Source organism: Ursus americanus, chromosome 19 (genome assembly GCF_024610735.1).
Source record: "Ursus americanus isolate L20-20 chromosome 19, mUrsAme1.1.p, whole genome shotgun sequence".
NCBI lineage: Eukaryota > Metazoa > Chordata > Mammalia > Carnivora > Ursidae > Ursus > Ursus americanus.
In genome coordinates this window covers 30,102,897-30,121,776 of record NC_142145.1, presented here as the reverse complement: position 1 = coordinate 30,121,776, position 18,880 = coordinate 30,102,897, and the positions used below count along the sequence as shown (strand labels likewise).

Sequence of the window (18,880 nt, the reverse complement as noted above, 5' to 3'; positions counted from 1 at the left end):
CACATTCTGTATTCTGTAAGAGTTATAGTAAAGATCCAGGTACAACTGCTTCTAGGAGTATTCTTGACAGGAGAAGGAACTCCAGAAGTCTAACACATTGCTATTTTTTTTTCTTTCCCACTCTTCTTTAGGTATTCTAACCTGATTTTGAACTTGTTTTCCCTGATGGTGGATGCAAACATTCCAGATATTGCTCTTGAACCAGATAAGACTGTGAAAAAGGTAATTTTTGTACATTGTCAGGTATCATAGTCTACTTTTCATATATAAAGGACGTTAAGGTTTTAATAACTCATTTCCTCTTGATGTCCTTGACTCTAGGCTCTGAAGTAACATAAATTAAGAAAGAGACCTTTTGTATAATTTTTTCACCTTCCAGAATGCAACAGCTTCTCTGGTCCCTGCAGCCAGTTCTGTTCATACCCACAGTCACATGACTAGCTCATTGATGTATCTACAGAGAAAGCTTACTACTACTACCCCTGTTTTTTTTTATTCCCTAGAAAGTTTAGCTCTTCTTTAATACTCCTGATAGGATATCTGATTCTTGCACTCCTAGACCGTGCATGCTAAAGATCAGAGACAAAATATTATAATCCTAACTAGGAGAAAAGACCATTTTTTATCCTTCCTATCCATATCCTTGGTTACAGGGGTTTCTTACTGTGTCAGCAGAGTAGAGAACTGCCTTTTAACTCGACGTACAAGGAAAAGAAAAAAGGATAGTCTTTGTATAGATGAACAGTGATTCAGAGTTGTTGTACCATGAATTCTGACAAGAAATGGGAGGAAGGGCGGCAGATTTGAAGATTTTTGTCTGGATTAGCTTCTGATTCTCTGATTCGGTGAGGGGAGGGGAGGTAGGAGGTAGTAAGTAGAAAGCACAATTTAATTTATTTTTTTATTTTTATTTTTTAAATTTATTATTTATTTATTTTTTTAATTTAAATTCAGTTAGCCAAGGTATAGTACATCATTAGTTTTCGATTTAATGTTCAGTGATTCATTAGTTGAATATAACACCTGGTGCTCATCATAATACGTGCCCTCTGAAAGCAGTTTTTTTAATCCAAAGATAACTTAAGATGATCTTCAATATCAGTGTGATTATCAGTATTGAACTTGAAAGATAGTATAGCTTTTTGCCTTGCAGAAGTAAATAATTACTAAAGGACAGTAACAGTCTCAGAGATGGAGTCTCTGTGAGGGATAAAAGTAATAATTGGGACCAAAAAGCTCTGACTTCTGACATAATGGACTCTGAACATTATTAGAAAGTTTCCTCTGGATTGAGCATTGTCTTAGTCCATTTGTGCTGCTATAACAAAGTACCAGAGAATGGATGCCTTATAAACAACAGAAATTTATTTCTCATAGTTTGGGAATCTAGAAGTCCAAGATGAGGGCGCCAGTATGGTCAGGTGAGAGCCCTCTTTGGGTTGAAGTCTTCTTGTATCTTCATCTGGCAGAAGTGCTAGGGAGCTCCATGTGATTTCTTCTATAGGGGTTCCACTGTCATGACTTAAGCACCTCCCAAGAGCTCTACCCTAGTATCTTTCACATTGGGCATTAGTATCTCAACATGGATTTGCGGGGAGGAGGGCGCAAATATTCAGACCATTGCAAACATAAATAAGAATTTCTTTTACCTAGTTTTATAAATCTATCACAAATATTGAGAGGGGGTTTTAATGGAAATATTTTATTGTTGAGCTATTTAAGAAAATTATGCTTCTGTTAAGACTTCATTTATTATTTTATCCAGCAAGCACTGTTTCAGTAAAATCCCTTCTCCCCATAGGAAATAGACTAGCTATCACACTGGTTTTTGGCATGACTTCCTTTTTGTCATTTATTTTTTATTTATTGACTAAAGCTCATTCATCAAGAAATATAGTTGGTTAATGAAAAGTTCCTTGGCTGTAATTGATGGGTGCACTAGATTCCAAATATTGTTGCCCCCCCCCTTTTTTTGCATTGATATATTCAGGACTTGTTTTGTTGTGTATTTTATTTTATTTTATTTTATTTTATTTTATTTTATTTTATTTTATTTTTTTAAAGATTTTATTTATTTATTCGACAGAGATAGAGACAGCCAGCGAGAGAGGGAACACAAGCAGGGGGAGTGGGAGAGGAAGAAGCAGGCTCCCAGCAGAGGGGCCTGATGTGGGGCTCGATCCCATAACGCCGGGACCACGCCCTGAGCCGAAGGCAGACGCTTAACCGCTGTGCCACCCAGGCGCCCCCCTTTTTTTTTTTTTTTTAAAGATTTTATTTATTTATTCGACAGAGATAGAGATAGCCAGCGAGAGAGGGAACACAAGCAGGCGGAGTGGGAGAGGAAGAAGCAGGCTCCCAGCAGAGGGGCCTGATGTGGGGCTCGATCCCATAACGCCGGGACCACACCCTGAGCCGAAGGCAGACGCTTAACCGCTGTGCCACCCAGGCGCCCCTTGTTGTGTATTTTAAATCCATTTATCTCTGGTCATGTAGTCACTCTTCCCTGATTTCACTCATGTTCAAAAGTCAATTTTGAAAGTTCTCTAGCAGTATTTGTTAAACTGAGTCTTCCAGTTTCTTCTGGTAGTTATGTTGTTCTTGTTCTTATTAGATCTTTTGTTCTGTTTCTGTTTCTCTTTTAGAAAATAATTGATTTTATTGTTTAAGGACAGTGCCCTTTTGTTACAGCTATGTTAGCTGCACTATCTTTTAACACACAAGGCAGTTTATTTTGTGAAGGAAAAAAAAAAAAGCATGCGCGTTAGTTATTTTTCTTTAGACTGGTACTCCTTAGCTGTTAGTCTAATTTCACTTATGTGAACCTTGGGAAAAAAAGGTATTTCATCATATATCTACCCAAAAGGATATTTCATAAAAGGTTTCTTTGCTTTCTCCTCTTTTATTAAGAATATGAAGTAATTATTTGCAACATAAACTTGACAGTAAAGTCATAATAATATTGGAAAGTTATGCTGGAATAGGCTAAAATTTGTGTCATATATTTCATTTTTAAAGAAGTATAGATTTTTATACCTGTTGAAATAACAGTTGCTAACACTACTTCAAAGTCTTACCACTTGGGAAATTTTTGTGTTGACCTCATGACTGGAAACCAACTAGGGAAATAGAGTAGCACATTTGAGGCTGAGAAAAGTACAGATTATTTAAATTATTTGAGTAATCATAACAAAATGCAACAGTATTTTCTTGTCTCCATAACTTAATTTAGTATATATCAGTTGTGTTTTAATTTTTTGGAAATTGAATATTTATATATGGAACACATGATATTTTTGTTAATCAGATTTATTTATATGATCATCAATCACAAACATTAAGTACCTGGTAGTAGTAGGTTAGTGTGCTGCTCTTTGCCATGGGAAGCTTGCACAAAAGTTGCTTTAATCCTTTTAATAATTTAGACCAAAGTTATCCAAGTAGTCTAATAAAAATAATGCATATTGATATAAAGCAAAGTGTTATGTGCTAGTATAACTAAAGCGTGGTGGATAGACTAATTTCCAAAAATGGGCAAACAGATCATACTAGTTTTTTTTTTTTTGAAGAGTTATTTATTTTGATAAATAGTACTATTTATTGAGCTATTTACTGTGTGTCAAGCACTGTCTTAGTGCTTGAGTTATAGTAATAATAAAACAAAATTTTCCACCCTCATGGAGCTTACCTTCTAATAAGGGAAACAGAAAAGAAACAGGATAAAGTAAGTAAAATATATAACATACTAATCGTGATTAGTGTTTAGAGAAAAAAGTGAGAGAGGAAAATGAAAAGTTGAGTTGGCATTGATTTTGGAAATTTTAAAATTTGTGGCCAGGAAAGGCTCACGAAGCAGGGTGTGTCAGCTCTTTCTGAATAAATTAAAAGGAGATATCTTATGAACCTGTGGTATGTAAATAAGACTTCTTAGTCAACTCCTGTAGATTGTCCTGGTGAATAAAGGGAAGTTAAAATATTTGAGATAAAAAATGTGTGTATTCAGAAACTAATGTAACATTGTGTGTTGACTATACTTCAATTAAAAAAAAAAAGAAAAATTGTATTCTCTAGCATATTATTAACTTTGTTACTAGGAAGAGTGCATTGATAAAAGGCAATTGCCTATCTTTAGGGAGTTTTAAATTTTCTTAGTTTTTGATACAGGTGAGTCTCTTTAAAAAAAAAAAATGCGGAGGGGATAGAGAGAAGAGTTTAATGGATAAACATGACCCCTTGGCAGTCAGTGCCTTTTCATTTGTGTGTGTGTTTTTTTTTAAACCAGTAATAAGGAAATATTTTAAACTGTGGTAATAAGTTTGTTTAGAGTAATTTAGTGAGGTAATACTATTTTGTGGTGAAGAATAAATGAATGCGTTCTTTCTCTAAATTGATTTTTTACAAATTTTATTTCTTTATTTGAGAGTGAGAGGGCATGAGCCAGGGGAGAGGCAAAGGGAGAGGGAAAGAGAAGAAGACTTCCCGCTGAGCAGGGAGCCAGATGCTGGGCTCTATCCCAAGACCCTGGGACCATGACCTGACCCAAAGGCAGACACCTAACTGAGTCACCCAGGCACCCCTCTCTAAATTGATTTTTAACTAAACTTTAAAACAAACAAATTATATATATATTTATCTATACATATATTTATATATAAATATTTATGTATATGTAATAATATGTAATATTTATATATAATATAATAATTATATAATAATATATTTATATAATATTATTTATATATAATATAATTAACATATAATATATTAATATATCATATATAACATATAATATAATATATTAATATATAATACTAACAATATATTATATATAAATATTAATATATAATTAATATAATCAAGTATTAATAATTATAATATAATATATAATAAATATTATTTATATAATAATTACATAATATATGTATAATAATATATAATAAATATATATTACATATATAATGTATAATATACAATTTATATATTTATATATGTATAGATAAATATAAATATATTTATATGTAAATATATATAAATATATACATAACATAAAAAATATATATATATATATATATATATATATATATATATATAACAGCTACAAATTGTCTGAAGATCGATTTCAAATGACCTGTAAAATTAAATTACTTTTGGTGCCTACAAGGTTTGTTTATTAAAACAAAAGCTGTGGGAGGGAAGGGGTGGCTGGGTAATGGACATTGGGGAGGGTATGTGTTGTGGTGAGTGCTGTGTGTTGTGTAAGACTGATGAATCACAGACCTGTACCCATGAAACAGTGCATTATATGTTACCTTAAAAAAATCTAAAAAAAGCAAAAAAAAAACAAAACCATACAAGCTGTAACATCCACTCACATTGAATTTTGGTAACGTAGGTTTTATTTTTCTTTACTAATCCTGTGTCTTATTACAAACAATTATAGCATTGATTGTCTTTTAGCAGTAGTTGGATGGGAGTTCAATTTTTATAATTTCTCTTTTTAATTATTCTTTATTTTAAATTCTGGTTTTTATTCAAGTAGGGGAATTTTTTTTATTCTAATGCAGCTCAGATAATCAAATGAACTCAGCAAGGAAATAATGTTTACATTAAAACTCTTCCTTTCACTCTAATGAGTGAAAATTTTTCCTTCATTGTAATCACTTCTGTGATTAAATTATTATGAAATGAGTACAAGGAAAAACTTTTTAAAATTCTAATTAATTTGAATTAAAAATATTTAATAGGGAATGTCTGCTTTTATTATTTTAATGAAAGTTAGTCTTATTTCAGAGATGCTAAACACTAAATTATTTTAAGCAAAAGTCTTCTTTATTAATGAATGTTAAATTAGTCTTGTAATGATGTATTTTGAGCTTTGAAAGACAAAGGGTAAAGATTAGGTATAAATGAAATCACTGTGCTCCTTAGGAAAGACAGCATAGTTTAGTCTAGAAATGTGTTACAGGGTTTTCTGTGGGGAATAGCTGTACACACCTGAGAATGTGGAATCAAGAAGAGCGTACATCAAAATGCTAATAAGACAAAATTTAATATTTAGTACTAATTGGAATGTCAGAGACTATGTGTGTCTTTTCATGCACACGCATGGGTAGAGCTTAAACCTCTAACCTGAAGAGCAGAGAGAATGTACCTTGAAGAAAAGTATTAGAACCTTAAGGACCTATGGGACAATAACAAGTAGCCTAGTCAGTATATGTGAGGCCAAATCAGCCATTTATATGCAGTTGAGGATGATTTTTTCATATTTGGTAAATAACATCTACCTTCTATGCCAAATACATATAGTCTGTGTTGCAACACTTATACAAGCATGTAAGTTTTGATAAAATTAGGCCAAAGTTTTGATTCTCCTGCCCTATAGTTTTTTGATGTCCTTAAACATAGTTCCAGACCCATCAGACATCTTTTTAAGTCAAAGAAAATAAAGGATTAAACCCAAGGAACAGATATGCCATTAATTGGGATTTAGAAATGGGAGAGCAGTTCATTCAAGATATTCCTTTAGATGTCCCTCCACCGAACTGTCCTTCACTCTTTACATCCACCTCTCTTTTACTGCCCCAGCCTGAAGCTGCAGAGTTATTGGATCATTTGGCATACCTCCATTCTAGTAAAGAGATAAGTGCGGATCCAGGCCGTGGGTTGTCCTACTGTGTCCTTCTTAGTTTCCTAGCAGTTAAATTCTCTACTTAAAAGGAAATACTAAGTGTGACCACTTTTTATTTGCTTAGAAACATTTTCTTGTTGCCTGCTTTTTCAAAAGTATATTTGGGTCACTTATAAGAGGAGAAAGGAGTAGAGTTATAATGGTTATGTGTAGTAGCATGAAATTGGAAACATGAGACCCTTGCCATCAGTTAAGGGTCTCTGGGTTGGTTCACTTCAGAAATTCTCTTTGCCTCTGTTTCTGCATCTTAGAGGGGTGGAGATACTGTCTGCCTCAGTCAGGTGAAATACTGCATGTAAAGTGTTTTGCACAGAGTAGTCATTCAGTAACACTGGCTTTTATTTTTTAGGAACCATTCTCATATATGTCTACTAATTTTTCTAGTTATTTTAGTAAAAATTCTAGTTCTTGTTATTGGGAATCAGCTGTAACTTTAAATACAAAATAAAGGAAAATTCCTCTCTCTTTGGAAACTGCAAAGCAATTGAAATAGTTCTTGGCAGAAGTATAAGGAATTGCTGTAGGAAAGGAGACATTTTGGAAGATCTTAATTTTGCCAGTGATTGATATAGTTCCTGTTCTTGTATAGGCATTGAAACTGTGTGGGAGAATATTACTATAATCTCACCTTGGTATATCCATTTAATAATAAGTAACAGGGATAAAGTGAAGGAGATTATTAATAAATATGCCACACTTTAAATTTTATGCAGTAGTTCTAGCTTTGAAATGCAAAAAAATGGGACGCCTGGCTGGCTCAGTCAGAAGAGTGTACAACTCTTGATCTTGGTTGGTTTGAGCCCCATGTGGGTTGTAGAGATTACTTAAATAAATAAAACTTTAGAAAAAAAAGAAATGCAAAAAAATAAAGCACACTTTTGAGTTAAAAGAACAATTTATGTTTATTTTTTTATATTTGCAGCACCTAGCAGAATCATATTTACTGTTTATTTTTTCTTAAAAAAATACTTCACAAACAACAAGGAAAGGGTGAAGAGCATATAGCAAAAACAATAAACTTCACTCAAAACAGTAATAATATTCAGAACTTCTTGTAAGTTATGAATCACTTCTTTGTCATAAAAATAGGTCATAATATATTGTAACAACATCTATATCAGTCTGATGCTGTCTCTTCAAATTGAGTCCTTTTTTTTTTTTTTCATTCAAAAGACTAACCTACGCTGACCTTATAGGTTCAGGATAAATTCCGACTGGACCTGTCTGATGAAGAGGCGGTGCATTACATGCAGAGTCTGATTGACGAAAGTGTCCATGCTCTCTTTGCTGCAGTGGTAGAGCAGATTCACAAGTTTGCCCAGGTAAGTGCTCTGAAGGCAGTGCAATTGATCTCTCAGCTTCTCGGTGTCCTACCCCAGAGTCCTTGGAGAGCCATGCTTTTCTCCTGCTAATGATGTCTTTTCTGTGTTTTCTTTGTCAAGCCTTTTTGACATCAGTCAGCTGATGTGAATGTGTTGCATACGTTATTAACTCTAAAACATCCCAGTTAAATTTTCATAGTCATTAACTAAATTGTGGAATATCAGCATAGGTATATTTGTCCTTTGTGGTCAGTGGTGATTGTAAATCTTTCTTGAGAATGATCTTGGGTCTAACCGAGGCCTTAGCAAGTGAGACTTGAGCACTTGTTGGATTTTGACAAATGGTGAAGTGCTAGGAAAGGAGTTTAGAAGCTGAGAAAAGCAGTGCATACCACACACTGAAAAGGTCTGTCTGTAGACTTACTGTTAGTAGAATCTTGCATGCAAATGTCTGAGGGAGACCTTTTCACACTAGCCTATGATGGTAAACCTCAGGCTTAAAACGGGTTTCATTATGAATTTCATAATGAGGATGCTTATGAAAATGGTGAGCAAACAGAAAAATTAGGCCTCTTTCCTCCCACACACTCACACTCTTCTCCTTGCTTACTCCTTCCTGACTTTGCATATTCTGTTAATAATTTTACTAATCACCCAAGCTCAAAGCCTGTCTGCTTTGTCTTCTCTCTCACCTAGTACCACTGTCACCAAGCCTTGTCAGTTTAACTGGTTTCTTGTTTTCTTTTTAGTTGAACCATTTCTTTATCCTTTTCTATCATTTTCTGACTACTAACATTTTAATCTATTTTTTGTTCTTTAAGATATCTTGGATAACTAAAACCCTTTATAATTCTTCTGTTTTAGTCTTTTTTTTTCTCTAAGCATTTTTTTATCCTTCTAAATATCCCAGATATATTTTCACAAAATAATGTTTTCCCTTGTCTTTTTTTTTTTTTTTTTTTTTTTTTAATTTCAGTGTGCACAATGTTTTCCCATTGCCTAACAGTGAAGTCCACTCTCTGGCAGCTCAAAGCCTTCCGGAATATTGAATTCCAAGCTGCTTTCCAAGGTGTTTCCCTAACACTCTCTCTGAATATTTTGTTCTTTTCTGTCTCAGTGATTACTTTGCAGCTGCCATTTCTTCAGCATAGAACATCCATCTTCTTAACAATAAATCTTTGGTAAACTTCTGCTTACCAAATCCAAGCTGTCCTCCGAGATCTATTCATAATGCCACTTTGATTGATCTTCCTCTGGATATTTATAGTACTTTTACTTTTATTATGAGTTGCACTTATATTTTGCTTTCTTTTATAGATACTTGGATACTTGTCTTATAACTACTAAAATACAAACTTCTTGAAGATGGGGCTATATCTATTTCTCACCTATTAGCACAGTGCCTTATCTACTTAAAAAATATCCAAGGAACATAAAGGAGTTTCTTCTGGTAAATGTTACCTTATCCTCTTTTTTTGCTTAACAAAAAGTTTCTTTTCCCAGAACACCAATTTGGGTCATAGTTTATCACAAGGACCAACTCTTTTTAATCCTAACCAGTCACTTCTCAAGAGAATAAACTGTGATTCAGATGGTACGTGATTTGTCTAGCTAATGGTAGATCTGAATCTCTATATAGCATAGCCGGATATTTTGGAGCAATAGGGTATAGAAGCCCAGAATGGGATAATGACTTCCACTAACTTCATTGACTAACAAGGGACTGAACCAAGACTTGAACCCAAATTTTTTGACTCCCATATCCAGTATTTTTGCAACTCGTTCTCTTGTCAGTGTCTTGCTTACCACTATTTTATGAGTTACTGAAACTTTCCCTGGCACAGCCCTCATAATCCAGTTACTTTCTCTCTCCCTTTTTGTATGTACACCCTTTTTTTTTCTTTTTTAAAACTCAAATAGTTGTAACATGCTTGAGGTTAGAAATTTTTAACTTCTGTGTCTTTGCATTTCCTTCAGAGTTGGTTATTTATATTTCATTTTGCCCTATCCTTATCTGGAGCTGAAAAATTTCTCTTGCAGGAGTTTTCCTTCTTGCATACTTCAAGTTTCTCAGTTTTCTCCTTTAGTTTCTTGGGCATTTACCATATATAATAGAGCTAAAACTCCACACTTCAAATTAATGCTGCTGCCTGAACACCTCATTTCAGATTGTCTGTAGCTGTTTAACAAACCTGAACTCACTAGCTTAAAAAACAATAATGATTTATTACTTCTTATGATTCTCCAGTCAGGATTTCAGCCAGAGCCCAGCCACATGGCTTTTTTGTTTCCTGTTATGTCAGGTGGGTTCACTCATTCAGCTGTGTTTAGCTGGTGATTGGGTTTGTCTGAAGGGTCCAAAAGGTTTCACACATCTTCACTTTGCTCCTCCAGATGGCCTGTCTCCGCTTCTCTCGCCATTCTGTACTCTAGCTAGGCTGCTGTTCTCCTGCATGGTGAGGGCTTCCCCCCAAGAATACGAAAACAGGGGCAGCAGGCCTCTTAGAGCAAATCAGAAGGCCGGCCCCGGCTCTCAGGGAGAAGAGATAATGTGTATTCTGGAGGAGAGGGATTAAATGTGGCATCTTTGAAGACTTAACTGCCGCTTATCTTATATACTCTAGCTTAAAGTTTGAGCTTTCAAGTTCTGTAAATGAACTTGTGGTATACTTTATTTATTTAAGATTTTATTTACTTATTTGAGAGTGAGAAAGTGAGTGAGAGAGGGAGCACAAGCATGGGGAGGAGGAGAGGGAGAAGCAGAGTCTCCGCTGAGTGGGGAGCCTGACATGGGGCTTGATCCCAGGTCTCTGAGGTCATGATCTGAGCTGAAGGCAGATGCTTAACTAACCAACTGAGCCACCCAGGCACCCCTGAACCAGTGTTATACTTTAGTTTTGAAATTGTGTTGGAATTTACATAAGATGTCTATTCTGCATTGCTCACTGAACCTAAGAATAAAAGGACTATTTTTCTTGGCACAGCAGTTAAGCGTCTGCCTTCGGCTCAGGGCTTAATCCCGGCGTTCTGGGATTGAGCCCCACATCAGGCTCCTCCACTAGGAGCCTGCTTCTTCCTCTCCCACTCCCCCTGCTTGTGTTCCCTCTCTCGCTGGCTGTCTCTATCTCTGTCAAATAAAATAAAATCTTTAAAAAAAAAAAAAAGGACTATTTTTCTTTTCTTTTCTTTCTTTCTTTTTTTTTTTTGTTTTGTTTTAAGATTTTATTTATTTTACAGAGAGAGCGTGCCTGGGGCTGGGAGGGGAGGGGCAGAGGGAGAGGAAGAGAGAGAGAATCTAAAGCAGACTCCCTGCTGAACAGGGAGCCCAATGTGGGGCTTGATCTCATGACCTCAAGACCATGACCTGAGCCAGAATCAAGAGTCGGATGCTTAACCAACTGAGCCACCCAGGTGCCCCAGAGGGACTATTTTTCTTAATTCCCTGTATTAAAAATAAAGGAGAGAAAAGGCCAGATAAAAAAGGGACCACATTCTTATTTGGGGGAGGTAGTAACAGAGGGACCTTTTTTTACCAATGTCTCTGGGCCTCAGTTGCCACATCTATAATTGGTATTGAGATAAAAACTAATATAAATTTAATCTATTGTCAGAGATACACAAAGGTTAATTGCTTTCCCTGTATAAACCTTATATTGACTATTGCAAAGATTAAAAGTAAATGAAACCCCCAGCACTTATGGTTCAATTACGAAGATTGTTCAGAATGAAGAGTTAACACATATACCTTTTCTATTCACAGAGAAAATATGAATATGGCCAATAAATTGGTAATAGAGGTGGATGTACTCTTAACTTAGACTTGGGAAAGATCATATATAAGCATGAACTAACAGAGGATTATATTTCTTGGAAAGAAATATTAAGTCTTTCTGAGGTTTCTATTTTTTAGTTCTTCGGTAAAATGGTAGATACGATGTAGAAATTCTCGATAAATAGTTATTTTAAATTACTTTGGCCTTCGTTGTTACAAACTTTCTTGGACTAGGATAGATTCTTGATAACAAAAAAGTATTATTATGTAAAGGGGTGCCTGGGTGGCTCAGTTGGTTAGGCATCTGCCTTTAGCTCAGGTCATGATCCCAGGGTCCTGGGATTGAGTCACGCATCAGGCTCCTTGCTCAGCAGGGAGCCTGCTTCTGCCTCTCCCTCTGCCTGCTGCTCCCCCTGCTTGTGCTCTCTCTCTGTCTCTCTGTCAAATAAATAAATAAAATCTTAAAATAAAAGGCACAATTTCCAAAAAAAAAAAAAAAAGAAAAATCAGAAACCCTAGATTCTCATCCTGATTTGGTCAAAAATTTCAGACTTTTGCCTTTAAAAAAAAAAAAAGAAAAAAAGGAAATCAAGGCCATAGCAACATGAATATGAATTTAGAGCAAATATCTGGATGATTCCAGCAATGTAAAGACCACCAGCATCATCCTAGACAGGGAATAGTGGAGGCTTAATACAGCATGAATATTTATGTAGACAAAATATTTAGAACATATCTCAGTGCTACATTTTATAATGAGAGATAATCATGTCTGGGACAGCAATAACCTTATTTATTTGAACTTTGTATTTCATACAGTGCTTCACTATTTTTTAACATTATATAATCCTTACTATAACCACGAAAGTGAGTTTTAACATTCTCCCCTTTTAAAGATGAGAGGGCTGAGCCACATAAAATGTTGTTTCCTAGCTTATCAAATTCAAGTCTTTACCAGACTCTCCCACCATATTCTACATCCTAAGAAATGAATTGAAATGCTCATGCTGTCTCATCTTTGGTTTCCTTAAATATGTCGCCTCTGCCTATACTCATCACCTGTGCCTATACTCTTGCGCAACTGAAACAATATCAAAATGAGAGTAACCCAAGGATGTTTAATTTCATTGGAATTTGTTTAGTTATTGAAGGTTACAAGAGATACTAAATATGGTTTTAACTTCACATAGGTCTTTTCAAATTATGAAATTACAGAAGCGTAGTTCTTTTTTTTTTAAGATTTTGTTCTTTTTATTTTAGAGATAGTGAGCAAGTGAGCATGGGGGAAGGGACAGAGGGAGAGGGACAAACAGACTCTGGGCTGAGCACAGAGCCCAATGCGGGGCTGGATCCCAGGACCCTGAGATCATGACCTGAGTCAAAATCAAGAATAGGACGATTGAACTGACTGAGTCATCAAGGCACCCTGAAGCATAGCTATTTCTTAACTAATCTCTGAAGTTTATTTTCACTTTGAAACTCATACTTATAAATGCTATATATTTTCTAAGTAGTGACTGTGTATTTTCTAAGTACTACTTAGACATGCATGTGCAAATCCAGATGACCAACATCTGTTTTCTTGGTCACTCATAGCATTTATTATAAGGATGTATACTGCTAATTGATTTAGTCTAATTTTAGTGCATTCCTATTAATCACTGTGGATTATAGGACAATTTTCTAAAAATGGAGGTAAACTGATTGATACATGTTAACAAAAATTATAGTTGTTTCAGCATAAAAGAAATTATAGTCTAAAAGAAGACTACAGAATTGCCACATACAACTATTATGTTGCAATGCTGAAAAGGCTTATTTTCTTCCATCATACCATTCCCTAGGAAGGGTAGAGATTAAACACTGCAATATTCGTTGCCTAGCAACACCCACCTATTAGTGATACAGATTTTCCACTGAAAAACACTTTTATTTAGGTCATTGTCTTTGAGATTGCATCATCAGAACTCTTGTCCCCACTGAAATGATCTTTAAAGGGTTTTTTAGTCTTGTCTGCACAGGAAGGTAGAGGTCATTTAGTTTGGGTCACTTACTGCTCTAAAACTAGCCTTTAGATGGTAATCTCACACAACAGCCTGCTTCTGCCCTGTGTCTGCTTTCTCCTGTCTGTTTCTCTCTCCACTGATTGATGATAGAGAGCTGGAGAGTGAGGTGTGGTTTCCATTCATCTTAGTACGTATTAATCTAATTAACTGAATTTTGGTAGATTAACTAGGGTTAGAGATGTATTTTTTGTAGACTGAGAGTAAAACAATAAGAACAGATGGCATTCAGAAAGTTTACCTAAGTTCCAGCTCAAGATACTGAAAACAAGAATCCTTAATTAGCCCCCGTGGTGTCCAAGGGGGAAAGCACAGGTCCTAGCAGAGGGGCACATGAAGTGTAGTCATACATTATGTGGCTTTAACTGAAGAGTTACAACTATATATACTTATGGTGATTTAAAAAAGAAAACAAAAAACAATGAAAGGAGAAAAACGATGTTGTTATTCTGCCTGATGTTTTTCCTGAACAGTGTATGTCCTAATCAGTGTGAGAGGAGCTCCTTCAGGGATGTGGCAGTCCCAGGTGTCTCCCATGACATGACATCTTGCCGTGCTGCATGTGATTCCAGTTATTGAGGAGTCTCATTCTTTTGTACAGCGGGGCTTCTAAGTGCAGGCCATCCATCTGGCCCATCTGCTGCTCAAAAAAATAAGGTTTTTTTGCATCAGTATTAAGGGAAAAGCTCCCTGTTCTCAACTTGTGGAGAGATGACTATATGTAATGTGTTGCCTTCTGGCTTTTTTTGAGTAATTTTATTTGTGCTCCTGTTTTACCATTATGTGCTGACACTAACACCTAAACCTCGTGTGGGATGTTTGCACTGTAACTGCTCTACTTGAGAGCGCATAGATGCAAAAGATGCCCTAGGAGAAGAGGATAGAGCATCATTTCTGAGTTGAAGTCACATGGACCTTCTTTTACCATTAGGAATAAAGAACAGCAGTATAAAATAATTAATTGAACAAAACTAAAAAGTATTGAAATCTTTAGCCAAAAAGAACTTTTTCTTAAAAACAAGCTTTTTTTTTTAATTTAGTAAATAATTTTCTAAAGATGTAGATGATTCCCAGACCAGTGGCTTAAATAAATATCATAATACTAGTATTTTGTATTGTATTGTGTCCCCAATCTATTCCTAATTTATCTGAATTATCCTGGGAGGAATAAAAATCAACAACAACAAAGAAACAACAATAATAGTAACAATTACAGCTTATTGAACACATAGATGTGTCAGAAATTACATAAAGAGCTTTTTCTGTATCACCTTGTTTAATCCTCACACCTGTGAAGTGGGTGTGTACTAGGCCTGTTTTACAGAAGAGAAAACCAAGGCTGAGATTAAATAACTCATGGTCTCAGGGTTAATAGGGGGAAGAAGCCCAGATTCAAACCCAGACCCTAAGTTGTAGAAATAGACAGTAGTTTCTAAATCATGTTTTTCTTGATATATATATTTAAGCTTTAATTTATTAGAGATGAGTGGGTTTTGTTGTGAGTAGCAAGTTTTAAAAAATATACTTGTAAATTAAAAAAAAAATGATCTTTTAACTTTTTTCTCTTTAATGTTTCATCTGCCCTTCAAGAGAAAAAAAAAATCAGCTGTTCAAACAGCCAAGAGAGTGTGATATAAAAAGGAGTCACTGGGAACAGTTAATCCCAGATAATTATGATAAATGTGGGATAACATTTATTTTGCACGTTGGCCACAAGCCAGTCGTGAATTTTAGTGACGCCCACGTGCTCTCCGGTCGCTCTGCAGTCAGCGCTGCTGTGCGAGTAGCCGTTAGAGCCCACCATGTTTAAAAACATCATACAGGCTCTTGCGACATTACAAATGTTTTAAAGTCTTAAGAGTAATTACTGTAATAGCAGCAGTCAGCAGAATGCCCTATAATTTTCAGCTAAAATGCCCTGCAGTTTATTTTTTATCTGTAGAAATTTAATTTCCTTGTCTTCTGTGGGGTGAGTTTTCAAACACTTGAGTATAATCTACAGTAAGATTTGTCTGTTTGCTTCATTAACTGCTTTTAGGAAGGTTAGTTGTGATACTGTTGTTTTCCTGACCCGCTGTTGTATCAGACCATTTTATATAAATTCATCAGACCATCATATATAAATTATATAAGTTCAACAGGGAGTTGAACATTTTGGGACTGACTCTGCAGCATAGTATTACTGATTTTTTTCCCCACAGACAGAGACGCTCTGAAGTATTTAGGCGATCTATCAGAGACCGTCTGTTCAGTAGCAGTGTTTCTCCCACACATACAGACATAAGTATCCACATGTGTGGTTTTTCACTGTTTTCAGGATATTTAGACTTCCCAGCATGTCTGTGAGGACCCTCCACAGTTTGGCTCTAACCCACATTTTCAATTTTAATCATCTTCCTCTAGCCTTCAAAAAGAGCCTTCTTTGTAGCTCTGCTGGTTTACCTCATACCCAGTATTCCCCCTCAAGCCCCACAAACAGTCCACCTTTGCTCTTTGCCTGGAATGAGTTCCTCACCCATTGCCCAACTTTTGGATGTGCTTGTGTGTGTATGAGTGGTGACCCTGTATATGAGTATTTTGTCTTCCAGCTTTTTTGGTCTTAAGTAATATGGGGACTCTCACAGAACCTGAGCCATTCCTGGCACATAGTAGGCACCAAATAAACGTATGTGATTTTATATAATTGCCAAGGACCATTTGAGAAGTTTATTTTTATTTTCTCTGATATTATCTCCTAGAAGATATTTAAACCGCTTCTTAAATCAGAAATTACCTTTTTCTTAAAAGCATTAAAGTTGAATCTTACCATATTCTTGTTAGAATCACCACTTTAAATTGTATCAGATTAAAATCAGTCAACATCTTTTACATTTTTACACATATACATGAATGCACACACACACCCACAAGTATTTGTCCGTGAGTTTTTTTCCCCCTTCATGTTTTTTTCTTAGAGTAATAATGAGGTGAAGTTCACAGAAACAAAATTATGTTGCCCATGTCCAGCATTCGTATTTCCTCCGAGATATTGCCAGCATATATTTTATTGAACAAGATGGCACATGAGTTATGGACGGTTCAGTTATGTTCACCCGGACAATCAGAGTTGTCGGTACTGAGAAAGTGATGACTGGCAGCATCTGTACACGTTAAAGACAACCATTAACTGTTGCAGATGATTTTTGTATTGGCTAGTTCTCAGAAGTAATGGGTAGCATTCTCTGAATTTCACTGAATGCTAATTTTGAGAGATAATGAAGAGAGGTGCAGTGTCACAGATCTCTTTACAAGCAGTATCTGAGGTAACTGTGAGGGTTCCTAGCACAAAACAGGTACTAAAAGCATTGGGTTTTTTTTTTTTTTAATTTCTACTTGATATTTTAATATCAAACATTGTTAATGTGTTGGCCCCCACACAACTCCTGACTGGACTTCCTTGTTCTTTTAGGGACCACTGTCTTTGATTTGATTCCAGATCAGTTCTGGAATGAAGTGGGTGCTCTCTGTGGAATAAGCTACAGCTTTTCAGTCTCTAAAAATGTCATGCCAAGAACTAAGCATTTTTTAAAACTGTAGACTCTGTTGTTTGTCTTTCTTTGTGAAATTGAAGTTAATTACTTTCTACTTGTTTATCTGTTTTTGATTTTTGTAGTACTGGAGAAAATGAAACTGGATTTGGCACATCAGGATGTTTGGCTCTGTAAGAAAACTACTTTAGAAGCAACCCCTCTAAAAGGAAGACTTCAAAGTGACAAGGAAGAGAACGTTTGTGATCTTCAAGATACCGTATATCCTAAATGTTACATGGTGCCTGAATTCTGTTTCTTTGGATGTCATTGCTCAAATATGGTCTTGAAGGGTTTGTTTTGGAATATTGTATATATTTATTTTCAAATGTACACATTGTTAATAAGTTAAGAATTGAGAAATTTGTTCCAGGATCATGTACGTATTATGAGAGCTCTGGAAGAATTTTATGTTGAAATAAGTAAAACATTTTAGTTTTTGGGTTTGAAATGTCCTGGGTTTTTTTTTTTTTTTAATCATCTCTTCACATCAGGACAGTAGTTACGAATTTGGATTGTCTCAGTCAAGAAGGGCTTTTTTGGTTTGTCTCTCCCTACCCCCTTTCCCTCTCTTTCTCCCCCAACTCATGTTTGTTTTTGCCCAAGCTGTAATATTTAAAGTTTTGCATATTGTGGCTCATTCTTTTACAGTTCAACAATTACATATACTTCAAATAAGATGTCATTTTCTCTCACTTTTAAATATATATCTTATTTGAAAACTATGGTTAGTTCACAGTTCTCCTACCTTGTAAGTACATAAAGCAGGATATGCAAATGTAGCCATCTGAATTACTGGCCAAAGGGTCATAATGACAGCAGCTTTTAGTGTTGAGCCCAAGATATTTTTACATATACACGTAAGCATAAATTGTCTTTCTTCAATAAATACATTTCTGATGCAAACTTACTTTTCAAAAGGTTTTTGAAATAGCTCTACTGGACCTGTTAATGTAATATATCCTTTCTGATTTAAGCAAAATGATTTCTTGTCTTTCAAGTCCTGCTAATCCATCTCGCCTCTTTGCCTCATGGAACTTTGGGAAAAGGGCACATACGAAAATAGAAGAGCAACACGATAATAACCTTTGCAAATTAATGTGTGGCATAGTCATGTGACTTTGTTTTGGAAGAAAAACACTATCTCGTTCTTTCAGTGCTGAATAAATATTAAATATCCAATGACAGAAAAGATTAGAAAGTTAAATTGAGGCACAGTTCCAGACAATGCCATTAATTACAATGTTTGTTTGTCACCACATCCTTGCATCTGGGAGTTTGCCCCTTTACAGTGGGGTTACCAGCTGGATAGCAAGCACATAATTAGGAGACGACCTAGAGGCACATGGTGGTTTGTGTAAAACATACATGCTGGTTTGAAAACCAGAAAAGATGAAAAGATCTCTGCAAATCATCATAAGAGAGTCGATGCCCAAATGAGCTGGAAGCTCCATCCTCTATCTTGCTTT

General features: G+C 35.4%; 1 protein-coding gene across 1 annotated transcript in view; it reads left to right on the top strand.

Annotated features, from left to right (window-relative positions):
- The window catches only part of PIK3C3 (phosphatidylinositol 3-kinase catalytic subunit type 3), a 139,053-nt gene extending 120,518 nt beyond the window's left edge, over positions 1-18,535 (top strand). Inside the window, exons 23-25 of the mRNA XM_045789976.2 lie at positions 132-222; positions 7,885-8,010; positions 17,498-18,535. Coding sequence (XP_045645932.1) covers positions 132-222; positions 7,885-8,010; positions 17,498-17,512 — 232 coding nt within the window. The 3' untranslated portion in view covers positions 17,513-18,535. The remainder of the gene's footprint in view (positions 1-131; positions 223-7,884; positions 8,011-17,497) is intronic.
- Positions 18,536-18,880: the final 345 nt, after the last annotated feature.